A 23,626-nucleotide genomic window follows, 5' to 3' on the forward strand; every position below is an offset into this window, starting at 1 on the left:
TAATGCATAGTGTTTGTATAAAATTAACAAAAATTGAATAATATGTTAATTGTCTGTATGATCAAGACGGTTTTATGCATCTTAAATGATGCAGTTTTAAAAAATCATATTAACTGAATCTCTGGATCACAACTTTGCATTTTCCCCTGTAAGGCAACTGTGTCTGTTTATGGAAAATTAAGAAGTATATTTTGAAAACAAATGGTCAGAAATAATGAATTTCATTTGACAAATCTGCAAACTATTAGGGGTTTGCAATCGAGCTCTCTAGTTTCAACTAGTTTTATCATCTTGCATCAAAGTGCAGCCAAGTAAGTCATCATTATCTGATGTTTTATTTCTGCATCCTGCTTCAGATAAACGATTTAAATGTTGTTGTTTTTTTCTTCTGTAACTTCAAACTGAACTGCCCCCCCTGATGAGAACATACAGCGGTGCAGGTTCTTGCTTGCTTGTTGCTGGGACATTTGCTTCAGTCATCTGAGGATAGGCTGTGTTTTCTCTGCAGTTATTTTTTTTTCTTTTTTTTGATGCAGAGAGAGGCGTGCCGGGCCGGGCCGGGCCGGGCCAGACTCATAGGCTTCATGTGATCCTGCAGGGAGGTGTTTGGCTAAAAAAGACTTTTCAAGATTCATGCTGCACCATTTGAGATCCGACCGTCCCATCGCGCTCTCACGGAGCTACCGGGCTGCGATCGTGCACATTTGGGATATTTCCATCACTTGGTGCGGCTCATTCCGGAAAGTGAAGCGCTGCAGTTCCGATAATGGGAGACACTCAGTCTGCGCAACGGGAGGGCAAGAAGGATGCAGCGGCTGAGGAGGAGAGCGGAGTGGATGATGCTCAGCCTGAGCAGCATATTGAAGAGAAGGTATCATCTAATTTCCCCACAGATTCAGATTGTTGACATGCTGCTAACACATAACACCATGCTTACCTTCTTTATTACGATTTCTCCTTTTTATGTACACATTAAGGATTTCCAGAAGCAGTAACAGCTTATTCAGTATAAAGCCTCTAAACACTGTCAAAACAAGCCAGTCAGTTTTTCTCTTCATAAAAATGCTGAGGCTGGACTCTGTTGTTTTTGTCAGGACAGTGCAGGTGCTGCTTGCCAACATATCCATTAACCCTAACATAAAGAGAAAAGTCCTTGTCACATTTGACTATTTTTTGCCACTGATAGTGTCTTCTAATGGATGCAAATGCTTTTTCAGCTTTCCAACAGAAAGCAACTATTTATTAAATTATCTTCCTGCTGAGTGCAGGTGCACAGTAAATGCATTACCACCAATTCATCGTATTAACACACAAGTGAAGCTGTTGCACATGTGTTATAGTTTAGAGACTGTAGGCTACATACTAGTTTTTAGTTTTAGTCTAATAAGAGCTGCTATTGCTCATCTGAAGACCTTGTTGTTGTGCATGTAATGGTTTGCATTAGATGAATAAGAAAACAGCATGGAGGAATAATAACCTTTCACTCAAAGAGGAAAATAAGAAAAGCTCAAGGGAGAGAATGAATTTCGCCTTAGCTGCACTCAGCAAAAGGCAACATTGATTATTTGTGTACAACATGATCACTGGGTCATGCTGAGAAGGAAGTCAATTAGACAGCACTGTCCCATGAGACAGCTAAATGCTTTATGAGCTGTAAGTATTTAAATTGTGCTCATTTAATGGTACATTTGACCTCTGTTTCAGGTGATTTGACTGATGTGATTTAATGAGTTTAATGATAGAATAAGGGGCAAAACATTCTGTTAAAAGTCTCCAAAACACTCAAAAAGGAAAAAAATTCCATAATTTAATAAATTAATTAGTTATTTCCAAAAATCCACTCTGTTTTTCACCAAATTATGATTACTGTCAAACTAATCTGACTAATCCGACTAATCTAAAAGCCCAAACTATTTTGTGTCACTCTTATTTGCAGCGCTAGTTCGGTTTAGTCCTCAAAAACTTTCTGAGCTTAAACTGTTTATACTTTAAGTATGATCCATTTGAGTGGCACTTTTTTATTAGCTCTGGATGACTGAAAACAAAGACATGTCTGTCCACAGGCCCTAATTTAGGCGAGGTGCGTGCATGTACAACGGTGAAAATCAGTGCACAACCATAATCATATTATTACCTTTCATGTTTCATTTTAGAAATGTTGCTATTTTTATCTTTATATCAATGTTGTTAAAGCCGAGTTCTAGTCATCTTGTCATCGAATTAGACCTCATAATTACACATTAAAATTAAGAAAAGGCCACTACAAGCCACCCAGCAATGAAGTAAAGAATAAATCATGGGCCATCTAAACTGAATGGGTTTTACGGGTGCAGTTATTAATGTCTAACAGTGGTTTTAACAGGTGCACAAATCCATTACCATAACAGCGATAGTATATTTATAGCTGTTAATTCAGTGTGTTATTTCACACTAGTTTAACGACTAGTATGTGTTCCTTGTTCCCTAACCCCTGCTCAGACTTTCCCGACTAATCTGGCTCACGGATTTGAAATTGGGACAATTAGAGGTTGTTAAACTGTAAAGCTACCATCACACCCAACCAATAGTGACTAGATTGTATTGTTTGTTTACAGTGTGCTGAGGCTGTAGGACTTTGGAGCCCTCAATTAATCAAGGAATGAACTTCTTTGTTTGCTTTCATAGAAGCTCAAATTGTGACAGATTTGTTCATGGTAAAAACTGAGAATGGTTTCCTGTATATTTTTCTTCTAACTAAAACCAGTGCTTACATAGTTACGACCACAAACTAAAGAAAATGTTTAAAAACTACTGCTGAACAAAAGAAAGTGGTTTGATTTCAGCTTACATATAATCTAATTTTTGCCACAAGAGCAAAGGCACATTGTACATTCTTTGTTTTGTGCTTTGTTTCAGCCTCTAAAAAACAATGGGCAGATCTCCGAGATCAACGAAAAGGCAGATGATTCGATAGCAGAAGTTAATGGTTACTGTGGGGATGAGTTTGCTGCAGAGGGTGGGTATTCATAATCTGTGTATTAGTCCATATTGAAAGACAGTGTCAGCATAATTTCACAAGACACATAACTTGATGGAGTACAGCTGCTGCAGTTTCATTGTTGTCATTAGTTACTTTGTACAGTTCCTGCAATCCAAGTGATTTTATGTTGTTTCTTTTCTGGTTTAGCTGCCCCCTGTCAAAATGAAGATGTTTCAGAAACAGAAAAGTCACTTAAAGAGACAGAAACACCATCAGAAAATGTCAACATTATTGAGAATGAATCACCTAATGATGCTGATGCTAACGAAGAAGTAACCATGGAAATGACAGACATGGAGGCAAAGCAGAATGACATCAATGAAGGTTTTAGGAAATTCTTCAGTAACATTGGTTTGAAATTGACAGTAAAGAGAGGTTCAGGAGAAAAAAGTGACATAGCAACAGATGTGCCTGTTGAGAGCAACACGGAAGAATCAACAGGTGATGTCGAGGACATCGCTACCGAAGCCAAAAGTGAAAGTGATGAACTGAATACTGATATGAACATAGCACAGGAGACTAATGATAATGATTCAACATGTCCTACCCTGACATATGTTACATCCAATGATGTTCTGGAAGATGCAGAGGAAAAAGCAACAGAAGCCAAAGAAGAAGCGTCATCTGATATTGCAGATACAGCTACAAGTTCACCTGAATCTGAAGATGAAAAAACAAACCAGGATGCAACACCTGAAGAGCCACATACCACATCTTCACTTAGTCCTGATCAAGATGTAGTTGTATCTCCAATTAAAAGGTTTTTTACAACTGGAATCTTTTCTGGACTACGGAAAAAGAAGAAGACTGCAGAAGATGAGACAACTGAGAAAGAACTGGTGGACATGGGGAAAAAGGAGGCTGTAGATGCGACAGAGGATAAAAAAGAGATTAGTCTAGGTGTTGAGGCAGCGGCAGTTGAGACAGAAAACAAAGAAAACTTGCCAGCAGCATCGGCTCAGCCCGAAATTGGAGAAAATGAGCTAGAAGAGAAATTACCTCCTGCAGATTCATCAACTGTAATTGTCAGTGAGCCTGAAATTCTGAGTTCTCAAGAGAAGGACAAAGTTCAGGCTAGTCCTCTAAAAAGGCTCTTGTCAGGGTCTAGTTTAAAGAAACTCTCCAAAAAGCAGAGAAGCAGGACATCAAGTGATGCAAAACTGTCTGACTCTGGAGAACACGTTTCAGATCATGTCCTGTCATCTACCGAGTCAGCAGAGCACCAGAAAGAGGAAAGTCTGGTACAACCCTGTGCAGAGGCAGCAGGAGAGGAGGATGGTGCATGGGCCTCCTTCAAAAAACTTGTGACTCCGAAAAAGCGAATGAAGAAGTCCTCCTTGAGCAGTGAAGACACACCAATCCCAGGCTCAGAGGAGCCAAAGCCAAGTGAAGGAGAGCAAATATCAGATCGCAGCACAGAAGAGAGCAAAAAAAGGAAAGATTCGTCTGTTTCATGGGAAGCTGTTTTGTGTGGATCTGGCAGAAGAAGGAGCCGGAAAACATCCGACTCTGAGGACGAAACACCTCAAAGTGAGAACGACGATGCAAAGCAAGGTGCTGAATCGCCTTTAGAAAGTTCCAATGAGGCTGATGAGATTTTAGCCTCATCCCCAAAACAAGCAGGAAGTCCTTCCGAGGGTGATGGAGGGTCAACATGGAAATCATTTAAAAAACGTATCACCCCCAAAAGGAAAGGCAAGAATGAGGAAGAAAGCAAAGATAATATTCATTCTGACGGTGAAGTTGCTCAAGATGAATCCTCTTACCGAAAAAAGAGAAAGTCTGCCGAAAAGCAAGACCAAGTGTCTTCGGATGAGGCTGATAAGGACGTAGCTTCAGGTGATGAGGACTCTGAGACACCAGCTGTGGTTCCATTGTCAGAGTTTGATACAGTTGAGACGGATGTTGTCATACAATCACAGGCAGATGTAGAAAGTCATGTACCCAAGGAAGCAGACAATGAACCCAAGCAAGACCTCATTGATGAGATGGCTGAGCCTGTCCTACCCTGTGATGATCTGCAGACTGAAGGAAAGAAAGTCCAAGACAATGATGATGCTTTAGAAAATCAGGCACCTACCACCTCTGCCACAAATGAAGAAGAAGATGATGACCTTAAATCAATTAGTAAACATCAACAACTCAGTGATATCCCAGAGGAGGGTGCAATTACAGAGACCATGGGCACACCAGCTTCAGTAACTGAAGAGGCAGCTAGAGACGACACTATAGCAGAGGACTTGATAGAAATCACGTCAGAGGCCATTACTGCACCAGAGCCTTTAGACACTACCCTGGCAGATGAAACTGAGATGATCTCTGCAGTTTCCCAGCTATCAGAGTCTTCTAAAACATCTGGCAACACTACACCAGTCCCAGCAGAGTATGACGTCAAGGAAACAGACACACTTCTCCACCAGGTTGTGGAAACCATCACCACAACGTCAAATGGAAATGTGGTCCCAGTGTGTTCAGATGAAATGAGCGCAGAAAGAATAGTTGGTTCTGTCTTGCATCAAGTACTTGAAACATTTGAAACAGAGGAGCCAAAACTCCTGGAAATACATAGAAAATCAAGTGCAAGTGCCATAAACACAGGTCTAAATGTGAAAGAACTGGAAGCAGTAAATAACTTTGCAGCAACAGCCCAAACGGAGTGCATATCTGAAATCACTGAAGCTGTTTCTACAGAAATTGTATCTGAGGTTCCTACTGAGGAGTTTGACAAGGCTGACATTGATGTAGATGAAGTTCATGAGGTCCACATTTCACAGCCAGAGCTAATAGTTGGCGCAAATGAAACTGAAATAGAGCTAAAAATGAAATCCCAAGAAGCAGAATCAGCTGCTACAGAAGTGGAAGAAACTAAGGATGAAGCTATTGAGCAGGAACTACAGTTGGAAACAAAAGATGAAAATGTACAGAGTATCACTAATCAAGCTGAAGCTGAGGTTGATTCAGCTGTTGTGTTGGAGGAATTACAGGCTTTACCAACTTTAAAAGAAGACACAATAGATTTAGAGGAAGGTCGTGATCAAACGCTTGAAAATGAAGTAACATCAGAGGACATTACAACAGTCGAAACAGCAACAGAGGAAACCAAAGAGGAAACAGCGCCTCTCACTGGAGTCAGTGTTGAGCCAATAGATCTATCAAAAGCTGAACATGAAGAACCAGTAGAAGTAGAGGCTGTAGATGCATCAAAATTCGATTCAGAAGATGGTATTGTCGAATCACTTATAAAGGAAGAAAAATCAGAGGACATTTCAGCAGAAGAAACAGCAACAGAGGAAATCAAAGAGGAAACAGCGCCTCTCACTGGAGTCAGTGTTGAGCCAGTAGATCTATCAAAAGCTGAACACGAAGAACCAGTAGAAGTAGAGGCTGTAGATGCATCAAAATTCGATTCAGAAGATGGTAGTGTCGAATCACTTATAAAGAAAGAAAAATCAGAGGACATTTCAGCAGAAGAAACAGTTACAGAAGAACCAAAAGAGGCAACTGAAGCCAGTGTCGAGTCAGAAGTAGTGCAAGTCGAAGCTGCCAAAACTGAACACGACCAAGAACAAGAACTATTACCATGTGATGTAAAAGATACTATGACTGAAACAGAAACTGGGGCAGAAGCTCCAACGTCTGAACAAGAAGTTACAGAAAGTGTTGAAGAGGGTAGTGCTCAGGAACTTGAAGAACAAACACTGTTAGCAGAAGAAATTCCCAAACCAGAAACAGAGGATGTCATTGCTTCAGAGGAAATTGTGAATGAAGATGTGGCAAAACTGGACCAGTCATTAGAGATAAACCAAGAGCAGCAAACTCAGGACACCACTGATGATGTCCCACGAGATGTTCAGGTTGAGGAGGAAGACCAAACCCCTGAAGCTGTAGATGAGTTACAAACAATAACAGCTGTTCATGTGTCTGCTGTTAATGAGGAAACAAGTACTGCTCAGGTCGTAGAAAAGACAGTGAATTCTGAGGAACCTCCACTACTTTGTGGGGATATTCCTGCAGTTACAGAGGAAGTCAAACACGAGGTGCTTATTAGTGAAGTGCAAGAAAGTGTTGAGGGAGAAAAAGAAGGTAAACTTCAAGGAGCTGAGATGAAGACTGTTGACGTTGAACATGCAGCACTGGTGGAAGTAAGCACATGTGATGTTAGTGATGTCTCAGCTGCAACACCTGATGTTTTGATCGAGCAAAAATTAGGCATTGATGAACCCTTACTTGAAACAGTGGCAAATGAACAAGAGTTCAAGGACCAAATTGAGACTGCAACACCTTTAATGAAAGATGATGAGGCTGAGATAGCACAAGAAGGCAGTATGGTTGTGATGATGCACGTGCCATTGGTAGAACTTGAGGACAACCACAGTATTCAAGTGGAGGTGGTCGATGTCCATATCAAATCAGCTGATACAATTGTGGACACAGTGCTGGAGGTAGTAGTGACAGAAGACAAAGAAATCATAGATCTTTGTCATGAAACTGTGAAAAAAGTAGATAATCTCTCTGCCATTTCAGAGATTGAAGAAGAACTAATTAACGAGGAAATCAAGGTGACCATTCAAGAAGTTATTCAACATGTGAAGGAGAAGTTACCAGAGACACTACCTGAATCTGTAGATGTTCATTCCAATGTTCAGAATGAAGATGTCAACGTGGAGCAAGAAGTTATAAAACAGCCAAATGATGCGATAGTCGAAAGTGTATTAAGTGAAGTGGATGATCAAAAAGAGATGGAGGGGAGTACTGAAAAATCAAGTGAGAGACAAGAAGAAGGGCTTGTTATCACAGGTGATACCTCTGCAATTACGAGTGACCAACAAGTGTCTGAGGATATCATGCAAACACCTGATATTCCAGGAGGTTCAGATGTCTCTATACAATCTCACAAGGAGGATTTGGAGGAAACTAAAGCTGAACTTCAAAAATCAGAAGTAGCCGTTACAGCAGAAGATGCAAAATGCTCATCAGAGGATTTATTTATCAAGACAGTCAATGAAGACACCATTGAAGGACCACAGATTGCCCAAAGACAGATTGCCACACCTAGTAATACTGGATTAGTAGTCCCCCAAAACACTGGAATAATCTCGTCAATAGGCAATGTGGAGTCCCCCTCCACCCTTTCGTTAGAATTCAAACTTAACATACAGTTTGGTCAGACAAAGGCACCTGTTTCCCCACCACCTACGACAGAGAAAGCAGAACCCGTCAAACAGACAGACGTGTCAGAGGTCGGAGTTCAGGCAGTAGAGGAAGTAGAACCCATACGGCAAACAAATCCAGTTGAGAACCACAAACAGACAGAACTAACTGAGACTGCTACTCAGGCAACAGAAATCACGAGGACAGCAGAAACCTTACATTTAGCAGAGATCACAAATCCTCCAGTCCTGTTGGATGTTGGCATCCAAGCAATGGAAAAAGTAGAACCAGTGGAAGAAACCAAATCAACAGAGAGTGTAATCCCCAACCTCCAGGTATCAGAAACAACAGAAACAATAAGGAAAACAGAGGAAGTTTGTGACCAAGAAGTAACAGAAGAGGAACCTGTTAAACAAATAGAGGAGGAATCTGAACAGGATGTGTGGATGGATGCCGAGGAAAACATTGAAGAGGAAACAGAGGTGTCCCCTCTTGAGGAATCCCCGGAACGTGAAAAAGACGGTGACCAAGAAGAAAAGTTAGAACTCGAACATGAGTTTGAAACGCCTCCTAGTTCCAATACGGAGGCAGAAGAAAGTCAACAAGAAGTGCAAAAAACAGAAGGAACATGTGAAGTTGAGAGTGAAGGTGAAGATTTTTCTGTTGCACTGGAGGACCCTGAAACTGCAACTGTAAGCGACGCCAAGATGGAGTGGGATTAAATCCCCCCCAACTTCAGTGACAACCATTGGTAAGCTTTTACATGTTTTCTTATTTGAGTGTCAAATTACTATTTAACATTTTTTGTGAGTATGATTCTTTAATCATATTTATGAAAATCTCCTAATATTATCCTGCCATACTTCTTTCTTTCTTTCTAGGTTGGACGATCAAAAAGGAAGCCATTCAAGTTTTTAAGAATGTTCAAAAAGCCATTATAGATAAGGACTGACTGTGGTTGAGGAAAACTACAGGAAACAGCATTTTGCTGCTGTTATTTGACATGATTTTCAACCAAAAATATTACAAGAATTACTGGTGAAAGGAGTTTTTTAGATTTATTTTATTAATGTCATTACAAAGTGTGTGATTAACGAAAGAGATCCGGCAGAGGCATACATTGTGAACGTTTTCATCTTCTCAGGGGGCATGCAATGTGATTTTAGGGGTGTAACACTGAACTTGGTGAATTTAATCAGCTGTTTGATATGTAGTCCAATTTTGATTACTAATCATATCAGGTCTTTTCAAACATATTTCATGTTTCTTCACACAAATCAAACTCATTCTGCTTTTGAACGTACATGTCTAAGATGTTTTTATGGTAAAATGTTTGAAAGTGTTCGAAAAATGAGCTTTTTCAGAAATCTGTGTGACTCAGACACAAGACAAACGTTCATTTCTCTTGACACACTTATAGTATATATGTAGATATTTCACAACTTTAACTATCATCCATGTTCAGTAACTGTTCTATCAGTCATTATTTGTTTAATTATGTCACTTATATACATTGTATTATTCCTATGGGATCTATGCAAGTAAACCAATACAGACCAGAACATAATGAAAGATATATAGTATTACTGTATATTACTTTGTACATTATGACACAGTACAGTACATTTTAATGCTTATATAGGAAGAGTTGTACTCATTTTGAAACTAAAGCAATTTATACTGTGACCAGTTTTAAAACAAGAGCATGAAAAGAATGTTTGACTGGCATGGCATTGTTTCTAAAAATATTAATTTTCACTATATTTTTGATTTGTACTATGCAAAAAACTGCAGTTCAAAGTAATCTTCATACACGTATTTATCTTTAATATAGTTATAATAAGCAGAGCCTTAAATGTAAACAAACATGGCAGCTTTACGCATCCTATTTCCCAGCTGTTTATGTGTTTGTTCACTGAGCTCTAGTGTTGTTACAGCTGAGAGAAAAATTGAGGTTGCAAGATTTGTGTTGGGTTAGGGTTAGTTTGTTTCCTTTGAACATTTACTGACTTTGATGGAAAATTCCTGCTGATCTGAAATAATGTCATCTTAACTAATGACTAAATAGGCATAAACCTGAGTTACCTGTGTTTATATATATATTTACATATACATTTCATTAATAAAATATTTTATTTGAGCAAATGAATACTTTTTCTTGTCTGTGTTCATAGTGACGGTTGTTGTAATCATAGGTAAGCTTTACATTTTTTAAAAATCAAAATTTTATTGATTTATATATCATATTTTCCATGCAAACACATAACAGGCAAACAATTCAAACACAAATGCTTTATTGGATCATCGACAACACAGCACTCAGTTTGGAGTTCTTGGACTTGATGAGTTTGGATAAATTTGTGCCTCTCATGGTTTTCTTTTTCTACTGCTTGTGTTGAATCACAAGAATGATACCACATGTTGAGTCCCTCAGGCTCCAAATATATCTTTAAAAACAGCATCTTACATACTTAACAAGATTCGTAGACTTTCCACATGATGTAAAAATTAAATTATAGTTCTTGAGCACATAACTTCAGCAAACAAGACAAAAAAAAACACTGTCAGCTGATGCCAACAGTTTAAAAAGTCCCAGATACACTTTCTTCAAGTAGCAAATGTATATAAAAACCTGACACCCCTTCAAACTATCATCTTTAGCATAAAAGTAAAGAAATTGTGACAAAAAAATGTACTTTATGTTGTTGAAAGGTAGGAAGTATACTGTACAACATGAACAGTAAGACATTCAAAATTGTTTGGGTCCATGTGATGATTATAGTTCATTGTATTACTGACAGAGTACCTTTGTATGGTGCAGCATTCTTCTTGTGTAGTTTCTACTGTTATTTTTGGATTTGTGCATCGTTGTGTGCAGTTTAGAAGATCATTCTTCCAAGTTCAAACAAAACCTACAATGAAAAGAGAGCAACAGATTTAACATTATTTCCTTGACTATTTTAAAGTTGAAGTTTTCTCAAAGCACTTTTCACACAGAGCAGATCTACATTGTACTCTTTAATTTACAGAGACTCAACACTGCCCCCATGAGCAAGTACTTGGCGACAATGGCAAGGAAAACTCCCCGTTTAATGGGAGAAACCTCGAGTAAAAAGAGAAAAAACCTTGTCAAACAAGGAAAAATAGAGGTGGAATAAATGACATTGATGATGTTTGCATTCCATGGCACCCAAGCTGTACAAAATCTCACCTGAGAGAGGCACACAAATGCTGAATTATCCTAGAATTAAATGACAGATGGGCAGATACAGTTGCTGTAATAGTTGCAGGGCGTTTGCAAAGTGCAGATTCTAGGTTTGATCTGATTAAGAAAACTTTGATTCAAAACATCATCATTCTTTCACTTTCAAAATAAAAAAGGGTTTGATCTCTCTTACTTCAATAGTAATGAGGATGACTATCATCCATTCCAGCCTCAAGCTGTGCTTCTCACTCAGGTGGCTCCTCATCAGGTCTGTCAACTGCGTGCAATGTTCCAGCTTCTCATTCATGACCTAAAACAGAGAAAAATAATAAAAACAGAGGACGCTTGTGACCATGAAGCAAAAGCAAAATAACCTGTTAAACAAACAGAGGAGGAATCTGAACAGGATGTGTTGATGGATGCCGAGTAAACATTGAAGAGGAGACAGAAACAAATAATTTTAAGCACCCTGAGAAAATATAACATCAGAAATAAGATCAAATGTGTATATTTTAACATTTGGTTTCATTACGTTGACCCTGCGGTTGATGCTGAGAAACTGGCAGGTCTTGTCGTAGAGTTTTTCCAGATTTTCTCTGTCCCAGTAAAAATCAGGTGTCATGAGAAGGTCTGACCTCAGATTGATACAGTGTCTGTGAGAGGAGGATGTAAAAACAAACAGAAATGTTAAAAATCACACTACAGGAATAGCTCTTGTTAATACAGTGTCCTTCACGTATTATACCAAGTATTGTTTCAACCACATCCACCTCTAGGCACACCTCTCTGCCTCTCTGTGATAAGACTACGAGTGAAGAAACCGTACATGAATGTCTACACATTTAAAATGATAAAATCTAACTGAATAATCCCAACTTTAAAGATAAAAAACAGCCATCTGAGATTCCAAGCTGATTTACAGTTATAATAAGAAGTTTTCGGCTTGCTGTTAAAACTTTGAACAAAAAAATGGAATACTTACAGAGGCCTCTCACAGAAGTGCTATTTAGAGAAAACTGAATTTACCGTAACGTGAAAAGCTCTCCTATCTTCCGCATAACTTCTGCAGAGGACAACTTAACTCTTCTGCCAGACTTCAGTGTCTGAGGAAAAATAAATAAATTAGGACATTAGGAAGAGCACTTATGTTGAAGAAATGATAAATCTCATCAGCATGACCTGCTGTACAGACAGACAAGCATTACAGATAATCAATTATTCATAATTTCTTGCTGCTTGCTGGTAAGTGATGACCGTACCTCTGGAATTGATTGAATTGACTCTACAAAGTTGTCTAATGAGACCTCCCATATTGCCAGCTTCACTGTAAAAGGAAGGAAAAGGTTTAAAAAAAATCAGTGGACAGCCTGAATAAAATGTTAATGACTTATAGTTAAAATGTAGGTTCTCACCTGACAAACATAATGCGTTTGAAAATGCAAATTTCTCCAAAACAGCTTCATGTTCATCAATGTTGTCACTCAAAATAAAGTTGCCACGTTCAAGCTTTGTATTTCCCCTAAGGAAGAAATGATTCAAATTTTAAAATAAAGATAGAGAACGTCTGGAGGTACAAATAAACAAAAAGAAAACAAAAGTGGACATCAGCATACTCTGAAACAGCATAGTTGATTTCTTCATTTTCCCAGTGCACTAACGCTACTTCATAAGGTTGGATCTCATGCTGTTCCAATACTCTCAGCACCTTTTTCATCTGTAAAGACCGTGAAAAAAGTAAATGTGTCAAATGAGTATGCTGCAGTTGAGAAGTAGACAAAATCATTTAATATATATTATATAATATATATATAAAATAAAACCACAGATACGAGAAGTGCAAAAGTAGTAGGTTGGAAATGTGTTTACCGTTTTCTCCTCAACATTCCAGAAAACTACAGATCCTTCCCTGAAATTTCAGATTGGGAAAGTCAGTCCATTATTTAAAACAAAAAACTGTAACAAGTTTTTCAATACTAGTGTCAATGCAATATATGAGTTTCTGTAGCGATCACAAATAAATAATTAAGAAATATAAATATGGCTTTCTATAACTTCTTTTTTTTAATCTAATAAAATATGCCAAACCTCTCAGTGAATCAGTATTTAATGTGGTGTGTATTGTTAATGCAAGCACTCAAACATGAGCTCTGTCTCAATAAAGCACAATCTAAACATTATTAAGTTATTATTTTGATCAGGAAATATTTGACTGAAGAATAAGTAAACAAATGCCAAAATGATGCTTTACAGTTTTTGATCCTCAAGTGTTCAGGTTTGATACACAGCACTGCCTATAACCAATTAAAATCATTGCATATTAAATATTACTTCCTCAAATATTGGAGAGTGTATCATCATCAAGACAAAACCTAAAACAGATGACTTTCTTTTCTACCTGAAGAAGAACATATGAGCATTGTCTTCTGGTTTTGCAGCCATGTCTGTGCTTATCACAAGGATGTTTGAAGCATCTGAAATAAAATAAATAAATAAATAAAATTGTTCCAAGCATCACAATAAAATTCCCTGAAAAGTTGTAATTTTGGAACAATGTTCATACCTCTTGGCAAAGCTATCTCATGGAAGCCGTGGCTAATCAGGTCATGGCAAAGTGTTGGCAAGTGGTACTGATCTGCTGTTGCATAGGCAATACATTGCATCATAACCTACAGAGAAAAGACACCTTAATTAATAACTGACTCAAACACTAACATGTATAAATATTAAAAGTATCAATAACTCATCCGATGATTGGCCGCATCACCTTGTCCTCATCCACGGCAGGCTGATTGGCTCTGGAAGGTTGTTTTGTTCTTGGTCCTTTGGGAACCCTTTTCCCAGCAGGCACTGAGACTGGTTTTAAAGTTTTTAATACAGGCTTTATGAGGTCTGACGTATACAGACGCTTCTGTCCACTTTTTGTCAGCATCCCAGAGTCAATAAACAAGGTGCTGCTAAGAGTCTTAAATCCACCGAACGCAGGCAGAGCATGCCTTATAGTCTTCTTCTGCTGTTGATGATGAAAAGTATTTAAATAACAGGTCCTTGGAGAGGTTTCTGCAGAACCAGACCAGTTTGAGTGAGTCCTGGGCTTGTATTCATACTGGTGTGGTTGTGTAGACTGGGAGAGACAGGAAGAGGCAATGATGCAGACTGGTTTCCTCTCCAGTGGCAGCTGAGCTCCCAGTCTGGACCACAGTGTCCGCAGAAGCATCTTTCCACAGACTGCAACAAACACAGCTGCAACAATGAGTTCATTTATTGATTAGTCCACTGACAGATAATAAATTACCTATTTAGATAATTGATTAAGTGTTTTGTTATTTTTAAAGAAAAAAAAGCCAAAATGATCTTGCTCTAACTAACCTCAAAGACATTAGGTTGCCTCTTGGACTTTGAGAAACAGTTTTTTTTTTTTACCATTTTATGGCATGTTATAGACCAAAACTCAGTCGATTAATCAATACAAATAATTAACAGTTAAGTCAATAATGAAAACAATCGATAGTTGCAACCCTAGACACAAACAGGAGTTGCATCATTAAATATAAAGCATCCCAATTTCACATCACAAGCTTTCTGTAAACAAAATAATTATTGCAAATGATATTATAACTAAAATCTTCAGTATGAGCCATCTTACATGAATAATATGAACAATAACGGAGAAACACACACAGTAATGTACCTGGAGGTACTGGTTAACTTCATGTGGTTACACAGCAGTGAGAAGCATGCAGATACAGATCACAGTGTAAGTATAACATGTGACTGCTGGCCGTCAGCTGACTTACCTGCACTTGAACAAAGGAGCGATATTAAACAAGCCGATGGTGAAACGACTGAAGGAGTCAGAAAGACAAAAATGTAGCTACATGACAAGCTGCATGTATGACAGTCCAAGGAGGTGTGTTAGTACTTCCTGTTTGGGGTGATGACGAAAATGGTAGACTGTTATGGGTATTTAAGCCCTGAGCTTTGACTCACAGGCAGAACTTTGCTGCGAAGCTGCATGTGCACTAATTTACTAACTAAATAAATAAATGTGGAAATACAGAAATCAATAACTGAGAAATCTAGAAATCCATAAATATTAAATTTATGTTTAAATAAACACAGAAACTCATGTAAAAATGCCTTACAAAAATAAATGTATATGAGTGCATTAATAAAATATAAAAATGCATAAATAAATTGCCTAAATAAAAACAGATTATTTATGGAAATGTAGAAAATAAATCCAAGATTATTTAATTTAATTATGTCCCTTTTCCTTACCTGTACGTATTTATTTTTACATACTTCTAGGACTTTTATTGGTCATCTCTAGCTGAAGATCCCCAGATGGAGGTTACATTATTGAGGAATTTGTAAGTGTTATTTAAATTCGAAAGTGAGATTAATTTAGTCATATACTGATTTACATGATCTGTCATTGTGAGTGACTAAACTAGGTAGTGAACCAGAGATAGCCTTATTACACGGCAAAAGGAAACGAGAATCATGCATTAAAACATTCCTGGAATGACACAATTGACTAATTATATTCCCCGTAAAGCAAGAATGAACAATTTTAGGCACTATCATGGTGAAGTTTGCAGAAAGAGAGAGAACACTACCTGACAGTCAAAAACTCTGGCCAAAACCCCCATGTATACTGTTGACCTTCACATCTGTGTTCAACTTGTTTTGGGCCCTTTCTGTTATTTTTATACATTTACTTGACCTAAATTAGCTCTTTACTATTACATTAAGTACATTTTAAACTATACGTAAGTAAAACATTTCATTGGCCATTAAAGAAAATGTATTTCTCTTATTGACAAAGTCCCTGGATATCAGAAGTTCTCAGCTACAGCGCCCCACCTGGTTGAGCCTGGTATAGCCTGTGTTTGCTGTTGCCAGGAAACTTCTTAAAATACAGACAAGTCTCTACTGTGTATCCACTCACCCTGCTACATTCCTAATTATGGAAGTAATGGAAAACCATGAAGAGGTATGCTTCCCAAAAGAAAACTATTTGACCTTTATCTAATTGTTGTTAAGTTGCACATAATTGTGGCAATTTATTAATCAGACTTTACTTTGTTAGCTTACGTATGTTCCTAATGGTCATATATATAAATGCTGAAGTCATTTTCATTATTATCTCAATAGGTGGACCAGTCTAACGAGAGGGAGAGGCTGAGGATGAGAATTGCTGTTTTGGAGGAGAGTGTGAAGTCCAGTGAGGTGGACTGTAAAGCCAGCAGGGAGACGACACTGAGGCTGGTGGCAGAGCTGGACCGAGAGAGGAAGAAGGCTGCCAGCGGTGCAGCAGCAGTTGATTCACTCAAAGTGGTAATCACCCAACTTTTAAAGTTTACACTCAACTTAGAGTTAGGGTTAGGCAGGACTCTGTGATTAGACATATTAGACTACATTGTGTGGTTTGACTCTTCATGATATCTCTGCCCCTTTCAGGAGATAGATGGCCTGGTGTTGGGAAAGAACAGTGTAGAGATGGAGATGCAGACACAGACAGAGAGACTTGAAGCAAGCAAGCGAGTCATAGAAGCAGCCAGGAGAGAATCACACTGTTTGGAGAAACAGGTGGAGGAGCTTGAGAGAAAGCTCCAAACAAGTCAAGGAGAGAGTCAGGCAGCTGAGGAGAAACTACAGACGTTCCTGAAAAAGGTTGCATCCCTGCTGCAGGGAGAGTCTGAGGACATCATCCCACCCAAAGAGAAAGATATCTTACACCAACTGCATAACCTCTGCAATAAGGTGAGGATTGAGAGTGGGGAATTCTGCCACAACTTCATATGCTTAAAAGGTGCATGGAAAGGGAAATGGTCACTCAAAACTCAACTTGGGAACTCTTTAGGCTTGTGGCATTTTTATTAAGTAAAGTCGTAATTTATGACTCTTTGAACACGCACTAACAACTTTAAAGTCATTTTCTGGTATTTATAAATCATTGTGTAGGTTAGCAGTGATTATTTTGTTTATTATATTACATCATCAGCATGTTTGCATTATCCTTGCATTACATTTTAGGTTTCCATCTCTCAAAGAAGCACTCCTACTCTAAGATAAACACTAATGTCCTTAGTATAATTCTTCTAAGTGGCCTTTGTGGCTGTTCTGGCTCTGCAGACGATGTCAGAGATGGAGGCGAGGCTGTGTCATGCCTCCGAAGAGCTGAGTGAACGGACGGAGCTCCAGCACAGCGCACTACAGAGGGCTCGGCTTGCAGAGCAGCAGGTCCAGGACCTGAGGGACAGACTGCAAGGTCTGGAGACAGAGCTGTTGACAGCAGACATGCATCGAGAGGGGATGCGACACAATAATCAGCATGTGAGTGATGTAGATCAGTATGAATGCTGCTGAGCCATTATAACAAAATTCAACAGGTAATACATTAATAATTGTAAAAGGCTAGAAAACAATCTCATAGACCTGGGTAAATGTAAAATAATTGAATTCATCCTTAATCCAGCGGCATATATGTTTAGTTTTAATGATTAATGATCACGTTTTTCTTAAGTATGAAGAGTTCCTGGAGCAGCTGTCAGAAATGATGAAGGTTGACAGTATTGCTGTTGATCTGGGCTTCGACATGAGGCTAAAACTCATCCTGTCCCGGACAGAACAGCTGGTCAAGCACGAAGGAACTGCTTTGGTGGAGACCAAAACTCTGACCTACAGCCTGCAGCGAAAGGTAGTCGACACATAACTTTTGTGGTGGGAATTTGTGTGCAATAAACTTCTTTCAATGATATCTTTAGATGTTAAAATCAATCACATGTGCAGTAAGTGGAATCTGATCATCCATAGATCTTAAACATGCAGTAAGTGGAACTGTGTTGGCATGACCAGGGATGCACCTGTAATCAAACTGTTGTTGTTCTTTACAGTTAAAGTCACAGAAAGACCAGCTGGAGAGTAAAGGACTCCACATACAGCTCCTGAGGAAGAAGATTTCAGAGCTGGAGGAGGAGAGGAGGTGCAGATCAGCGATGGTGGTGGAACGAGATGACGCTCATCTGGAAGCCAGACGGCTGCTGAAGAAACTAGAGCGTCTTCAATGCGAGCTGAAGACCACCAAGCTGTCCAACACTGAACTCAAGGCCCAGCTCTCCCACACCAATGAGCTCAAGGTAGAGGGGAGAGGGTTTCGGACCCGAATTCCATCCAGAGGCATTTTTACCTCATAATGTTTGGTGTGTTTGTGTTCATGTTTGTGTATGTCTGGGTGGGATGAAGGGGACTGTAATTGTGAGTTAGTTATGTTAAGCAGCTTGGCTTTGACATCAAACATGTATATTTAACCAATTATCAGAGTATTTCAGAGCAAACATAAACTCCTAGATAAAGTCCCTGTTGTTTCATTAAATGCCAACATCCGCTCGGGTCTCTGCTGTGTCCAACGTGCCAAGTTGAAAGCAGTGGAACAGGATCAGAGCATGCAGGAGCAGAAGAAGAAGCTGGATCAGCTGCTGGAGGGAAAAACCAAGACGGAGAGGAAGCTGAACACACTGAGCTCAGACCTGCAGAGTCAAGAGAAGAAGAACAAAGAGGACCAGCAGCAACTCAGCACCCTCAGACAGAGCATGGCTCAGCTGTCTGAGAGGGAGAGACAGGTATATTGGTGATAATGTTCTGCAACATCTTATCCTTTTGGAGTGAAAGTAGAAAGTTAATTTTGCACTTTAACAAAAAACATTCTCAATTAATGGTCCAACTTACTTTGTCATTTCCAAAGCTTTCAACTCCATCTTGTGGCTTATCTCAGCAGTAATTATAACAACATTATCTGCTGAGGAAGGCCATGAGATTGGGTTGAAAGCTTTGTTGGACCATGTATTTAGATCTAGATGTATCTTTGTTATTAAGCTGCTGAATAGTGCAAGCAATAAGACAAGAGTGAACCTTCCCAACTTTATTTTAAATGGCGTTTTTTTTAAAGATGAGTTTTTATTTTATATAACAATACTGATTTGAACTGAATTGAATATGTTTATATAAATATTGAATATGATTGTCTTCCCATTTGTTTTAACTTTTAATTTAGAGCAAACTTGTAATTACATTTAAATAAAGAACTAAAAGAAACTCCTCCATTCACATATGACAGACAAGTTTGATTTGAAGAAGAAAAATAAGTATTTTGTCTGTGAAACTATTGGCCTTTGTCATCCTGAACAAACATTATACATGTTAACAAACTTTACAGGGCAACAGAGAACCCTAAAACCTTATATTCAGCGGTTCAAATGTTTGGAAGACTCATATTTCATTTTGGATAACTTGGATTTTGCAGTTCATACCAAATTTAGATTTTTCTTTTCTTTTTTGGTTTCATTGTTCAGCTGTTCGATTTCCGGACGGTAGTTTCCCAGATTCTGGGTTTGGATGCCACAGCCTTGGATCTCCCAAATCATGAAATCATCAAATTACTGGAGACCCTTCTTCACGCTCATCACCATCATCACCTTCACCATCACGTAGAAATGCCCTGGCACTGTCCTACTCACCAAAGGCCTCATCTCACACAAATCCAGGATCTGCCTGACAGTGCCTACTTTGATGTTTCTGCCTCCAGGTCTCACAACACGCAGGACGCAGCTCACTGTCATGAAGCCTAGAACTATATATTATACTTACACCAAAGTGCACTTGAAATGTTAGAGGTATTAATTGTGGTCCAGAAATAAAGATAGCCTTGACCTTGCATAGTATGAAATGATCAATCAAAAAGTATTTGTCATCAAATGAGGCTGAGTATAAATATGATTCTGCAATAATTCACTGAACAAACATTAAAATGTAAAATGTAATAATCAAATAAAAGACAAATATCAAAATGGAGATTTGGCATTCATTGTTTCTGATGGTCGCATATACATACATGTCTCATATTAACTTTTTTACCATTATATACACATGTTAAATAATCTTGGACTGTTATACATTTGATACTGAACTGACAGTCATACAAAATATACAATTGTTCTATATGTCATAATTCTCAATCTTAGAGTCATATTTGATATTTATTTTCAAAATAAAACAGCAAAATGTATAAAGACCATGGATGCCCGATGTTAAAGGTTAAACTCTTGAATTGTGCCTGACTTTGATTTAAAACACACAAAACTTGGCTTAAATGAATCTTATATGAATCAATGTAATTCAAGTTAAAAATGGACCGTTTACCACAGACACAATGAAGGATGTAGGTAAATAAAAACAAAGATTAGAACTGCATGCCAAAATACAGGTAAAAAAATAATTGCAATGTAAGATATATTAAATGCTTTGTTTGTTCTCTTTTTTTTCTTTTTTTTTTTAGTTATAAGCAAATTCACAGGCTATATTTCAGCATTGAACTTTGGTGCTATCCACTGACAGTTCTCTCATACAACATGTTTACGCCACTGAGTTGATATTGAACAGTTCAGTCATCCAGCAAATGTCAACTGTGGGCAAAAACAGTCTTCTGTGTTTCGTTAGTCTTGTAACACCAAAGATGCGCCTTATCTGACACAGCATTACACAGAGTAACATGGTGAAGTGCTTTATCCTATGTGCTACACACAAAGATTTTAACTGTAGATGGCAGCTTGTTTCTGCTGTACAAATGGATGACAAAGGTCAGTTTTTGCTCCCCACCATGATTGACCATTTAAAGGATGTCAACATGATGCCAAGTTAGGTCATATTGATGCAAGAATACTGAAATGAAACACTCCTAACGCCAGCTTACACTGGAGGTGGTCCGTTAGTGTAGCTGAGCATCGGGTAGAAGGAATGAGCAAAGTTGTTGGACTGAGAGCAGTAGTCCTCCTCAGACATTGGCAGCAGGAAGGCTAAGACCACTAACAGGAGCAGGAGGAGCTGGATAGGCAACGCGACCCAGAGGACGCGCCGCAGAAACGAGGACCTACGAACCGACGACATCTCCGAATCAGAAGGGAAGGAAGCGGATCCAGCGTCGCTGCGAGATCTGCTCACACGCACACGACACGCACACACAACGCAGCACAGACTGAAGTTTAGTTATTCACATTGATAAGTAAGAACACACAAAATCCCTTTACCTGCTTTTGTCATTTGAATCACTAATTTCACAACATTACCACTTACAAAAAAGTCCCTCAGGGATATGTTTCAGTTGTGGAGTCCTATGGGAATTATGCAGGACTTTTTTGTAAGCGACCAACCTTAAATGTGCTAGATTGTTTGTCTTTACTGGTCACCAAAATAAACTCAGTAAAAAATTACTGACAAATTCAATTAATCTAATAAAATAAACAAACTTAACTAAGCTGCACTCTAATCTAATATCCTTCTCATCTTGTTTAAGTGTTTAACAAGTTTTCAATCCAAATAAGATCTCAGTTCAGCGACAGAGAAACTGCATGGAGACAGTGTAAGCACCATGCTGTGTTTGGTAGACATTGCCAACATGGTTCGAAGCAATGTTGGGACAATGTTTAACAATGTGATCTACATGCTGACTGAGACTGGGTGGATAAACAGGACTACAAAGACAGTCACAAAACAGTTTTCAAGGCAAACATACAATCCTGCACCAAACATATACATATGTGAGCTTGCATTCTTTTGCAAGAGGATGTTAGGATAAAAGACAAAAGGCATGCTGCAAGTGTCAGCTACATATTCAGATATTATTTTTTAAAAGGACATTTTGAAAGTTTGTGTCCTGTTGAAAAATGCAAAGCATGCCAAGGTGAGAAGAGCGTAGCAATTAGAAACAGCTTCTTCGACAAGAGAGTTCAGCTAAGCTTTATTTTAAAGGAACAGTTTGACATTTTGGGCAACACAAGTTAGATGAGAAGATTGATACCACTCTCACATTTGCTCACTAAATATGAAGGTGGTTAGCCTAGCTTAGCATAAATACTGGAAAAAGGGAGAAACTGCTTCCAGTTCTCAGCAAGAAAACAAATAAGATTTTTTCCCAAAATGTCAAACTATGATTTTAATTGCATAATTTATAGACACCATCACCCTCAGTAAAAACTGTCTTCTTACAGCCTCAAGACGATCACTTAATCTACTTACAATGAAAAGAAAATTAATGTACTTCTTTGAATCAAGAGAAAACTGACCTGCAGTGCTTTCTTAACATATTTTATTAAAGTGACTCAAGGAATGCATGGACGATAGTAATGCATGATTTAAACTCTGGTCCTAACTCTGCTGTAGCCTAAAGTGCCCCTTTACCACTTCACAAATGGAGACCTGAGAGGCAAGACCCACAGATGACAGACTGAGGGGGGGGATGGTGGATAGCCAGTGAGATAGCAGAAGAAGATGAGGAAGAGATGTCACATACAAGAGAAAGAGAGAGAGAGAGAGACGTAGAGAGCGAGAGAAATAGAAACTGCAGCCTTTGCATTGTTCATTGCAGACATTTACTGGCTCAGCAATCGGAGAGAAAAGGGTGTGTGTGTATGTGTTTGTGTGTGTGTGTGTGTGCTCAGTAATAGCAAGGGAGTGTTAGCTATAGAGAAATATTTGTGTTACATGTAAGAAATGCCCTCTGGTTAGCGATATTAAGCAGCCAAGGACATTGGCGGAGAAAAGAGGCCTTGCACCATTCCTTGTGAAACTCTTTTATCAAGGATGTGTGGGCTGCCACTCACCTCATCACCTAGCCTACACACAGAGCGTCTAGACTGACAGAAGATGATGGAATTCACTGTCATGTGCTGCTAATCTGGCACAAGCTTTAAAAACTGAAATTGGGATGGGTTTTTTTTTCTTATTCTTTAAAACATAGCTGTTAGCTGTTTAAAACTCGGGGTCTTCAGGCGAGAGGGTAAGTGTTAGGGTTAGAAAACATGAATCGGCCTCCATGTGCATCATGGGCTGATGAGTTCCATTATCTTCTGGGTGTGCAGGAAACCAACAGAAAGGTACCTGTGGTGTGGACTGCTCACAGAGGGTCCGGGCTGTGACAGACTACATTTGCACCGTTGCTGTTTGCAATGAACAGGGGGGAGGGGGGTAAAAGAAAGAAAGTATGTTTCAGTCCAGGCAAATCAAGACAAAGCTACCGATGAAAAGAAATCCCCAAAATGAAAGAAGAGCAGCAACAAAATCATATGTGAAGGTGATAAGATTCGTAACCCGTGATAAAAAAACAGGAATCTGGCTTTTCAAAGTGCACAACTACTTTGAAGTGCTTTGGCTTGCGATTGCAAATAGGAAGCTACAAATTATGCAGTGTGATGCAT

General features: G+C 38.7%; 4 protein-coding genes across 6 annotated transcripts in view; 2 read left to right on the plus strand and 2 right to left on the minus strand.

Moving 5' to 3' along the window:
- Window positions 1–766: 766 nt before the first annotated feature.
- Window positions 767–8,892, plus strand: akap12a (A kinase (PRKA) anchor protein 12a). Its single transcript, XM_062440838.1, has 3 exons — window positions 767–871; window positions 2,896–2,995; window positions 3,167–8,892. The coding sequence occupies exons 1-3, from the start codon at window positions 767–769 to the stop codon at window positions 8,890–8,892; spliced, it is 5,931 nt and encodes a 1,976-aa protein (XP_062296822.1).
- Window positions 8,893–10,411: 1,519 nt separating this feature from the next.
- Window positions 10,412–15,281, minus strand: rmnd1 (required for meiotic nuclear division 1 homolog). Of its 2 annotated transcripts, none has more exons than XM_062440630.1 (12): window positions 15,170–15,281; window positions 14,140–14,600; window positions 13,936–14,041; window positions 13,771–13,846; window positions 13,242–13,281; window positions 12,989–13,089; window positions 12,788–12,894; window positions 12,635–12,699; window positions 12,402–12,478; window positions 11,908–12,028; window positions 11,569–11,685; window positions 10,412–11,082 (listed from the first exon to the last, which is right to left on the minus strand). In XM_062440630.1, the coding sequence occupies exons 2-12, from the start codon at window positions 14,587–14,589 to the stop codon at window positions 11,050–11,052; spliced, it is 1,293 nt and encodes a 430-aa protein (XP_062296614.1). In that variant the 5' UTR covers window positions 14,590–14,600; window positions 15,170–15,281; the 3' UTR covers window positions 10,412–11,049. The 2 variants fall into 2 exon arrangements, with proteins under 2 accessions (XP_062296614.1, XP_062296613.1); XM_062440629.1 differs by having other exon boundaries at window positions 14,140–14,615; window positions 15,170–15,267.
- A 1,063-nt stretch (window positions 15,282–16,344) lies between these two features.
- Window positions 16,345–20,037, plus strand: ccdc170 (coiled-coil domain containing 170). Its single transcript, XM_062440636.1, has 8 exons — window positions 16,345–16,371; window positions 16,533–16,715; window positions 16,839–17,141; window positions 17,514–17,714; window positions 17,905–18,078; window positions 18,275–18,517; window positions 18,797–19,000; window positions 19,730–20,037. The coding sequence occupies exons 1-8, from the start codon at window positions 16,345–16,347 to the stop codon at window positions 20,003–20,005; spliced, it is 1,611 nt and encodes a 536-aa protein (XP_062296620.1). The 3' UTR covers window positions 20,006–20,037.
- Window positions 20,038–20,230: 193 nt separating this feature from the next.
- syne1b (spectrin repeat containing, nuclear envelope 1b) overlaps window positions 20,231–23,626 on the minus strand; it is a 75,437-nt gene continuing 72,041 nt past the window's right edge. For both annotated transcript variants that reach the window (XM_062440589.1, XM_062440588.1), the window contains 2 exons: window positions 23,310–23,368; window positions 20,231–21,366 (listed from right to left, as the gene is read on the minus strand). In XM_062440589.1, coding sequence (XP_062296573.1) covers window positions 21,123–21,366; window positions 23,310–23,368 — 303 coding nt within the window. In that variant the 3' untranslated portion in view covers window positions 20,231–21,122. The remainder of the gene's footprint in view (window positions 21,367–23,309; window positions 23,369–23,626) is intronic.

The sequence above is a fragment of the Scomber scombrus genome, chromosome 19 (genome assembly GCF_963691925.1).
Source record: "Scomber scombrus chromosome 19, fScoSco1.1, whole genome shotgun sequence".
NCBI lineage: Eukaryota > Metazoa > Chordata > Actinopteri > Scombriformes > Scombridae > Scomber > Scomber scombrus.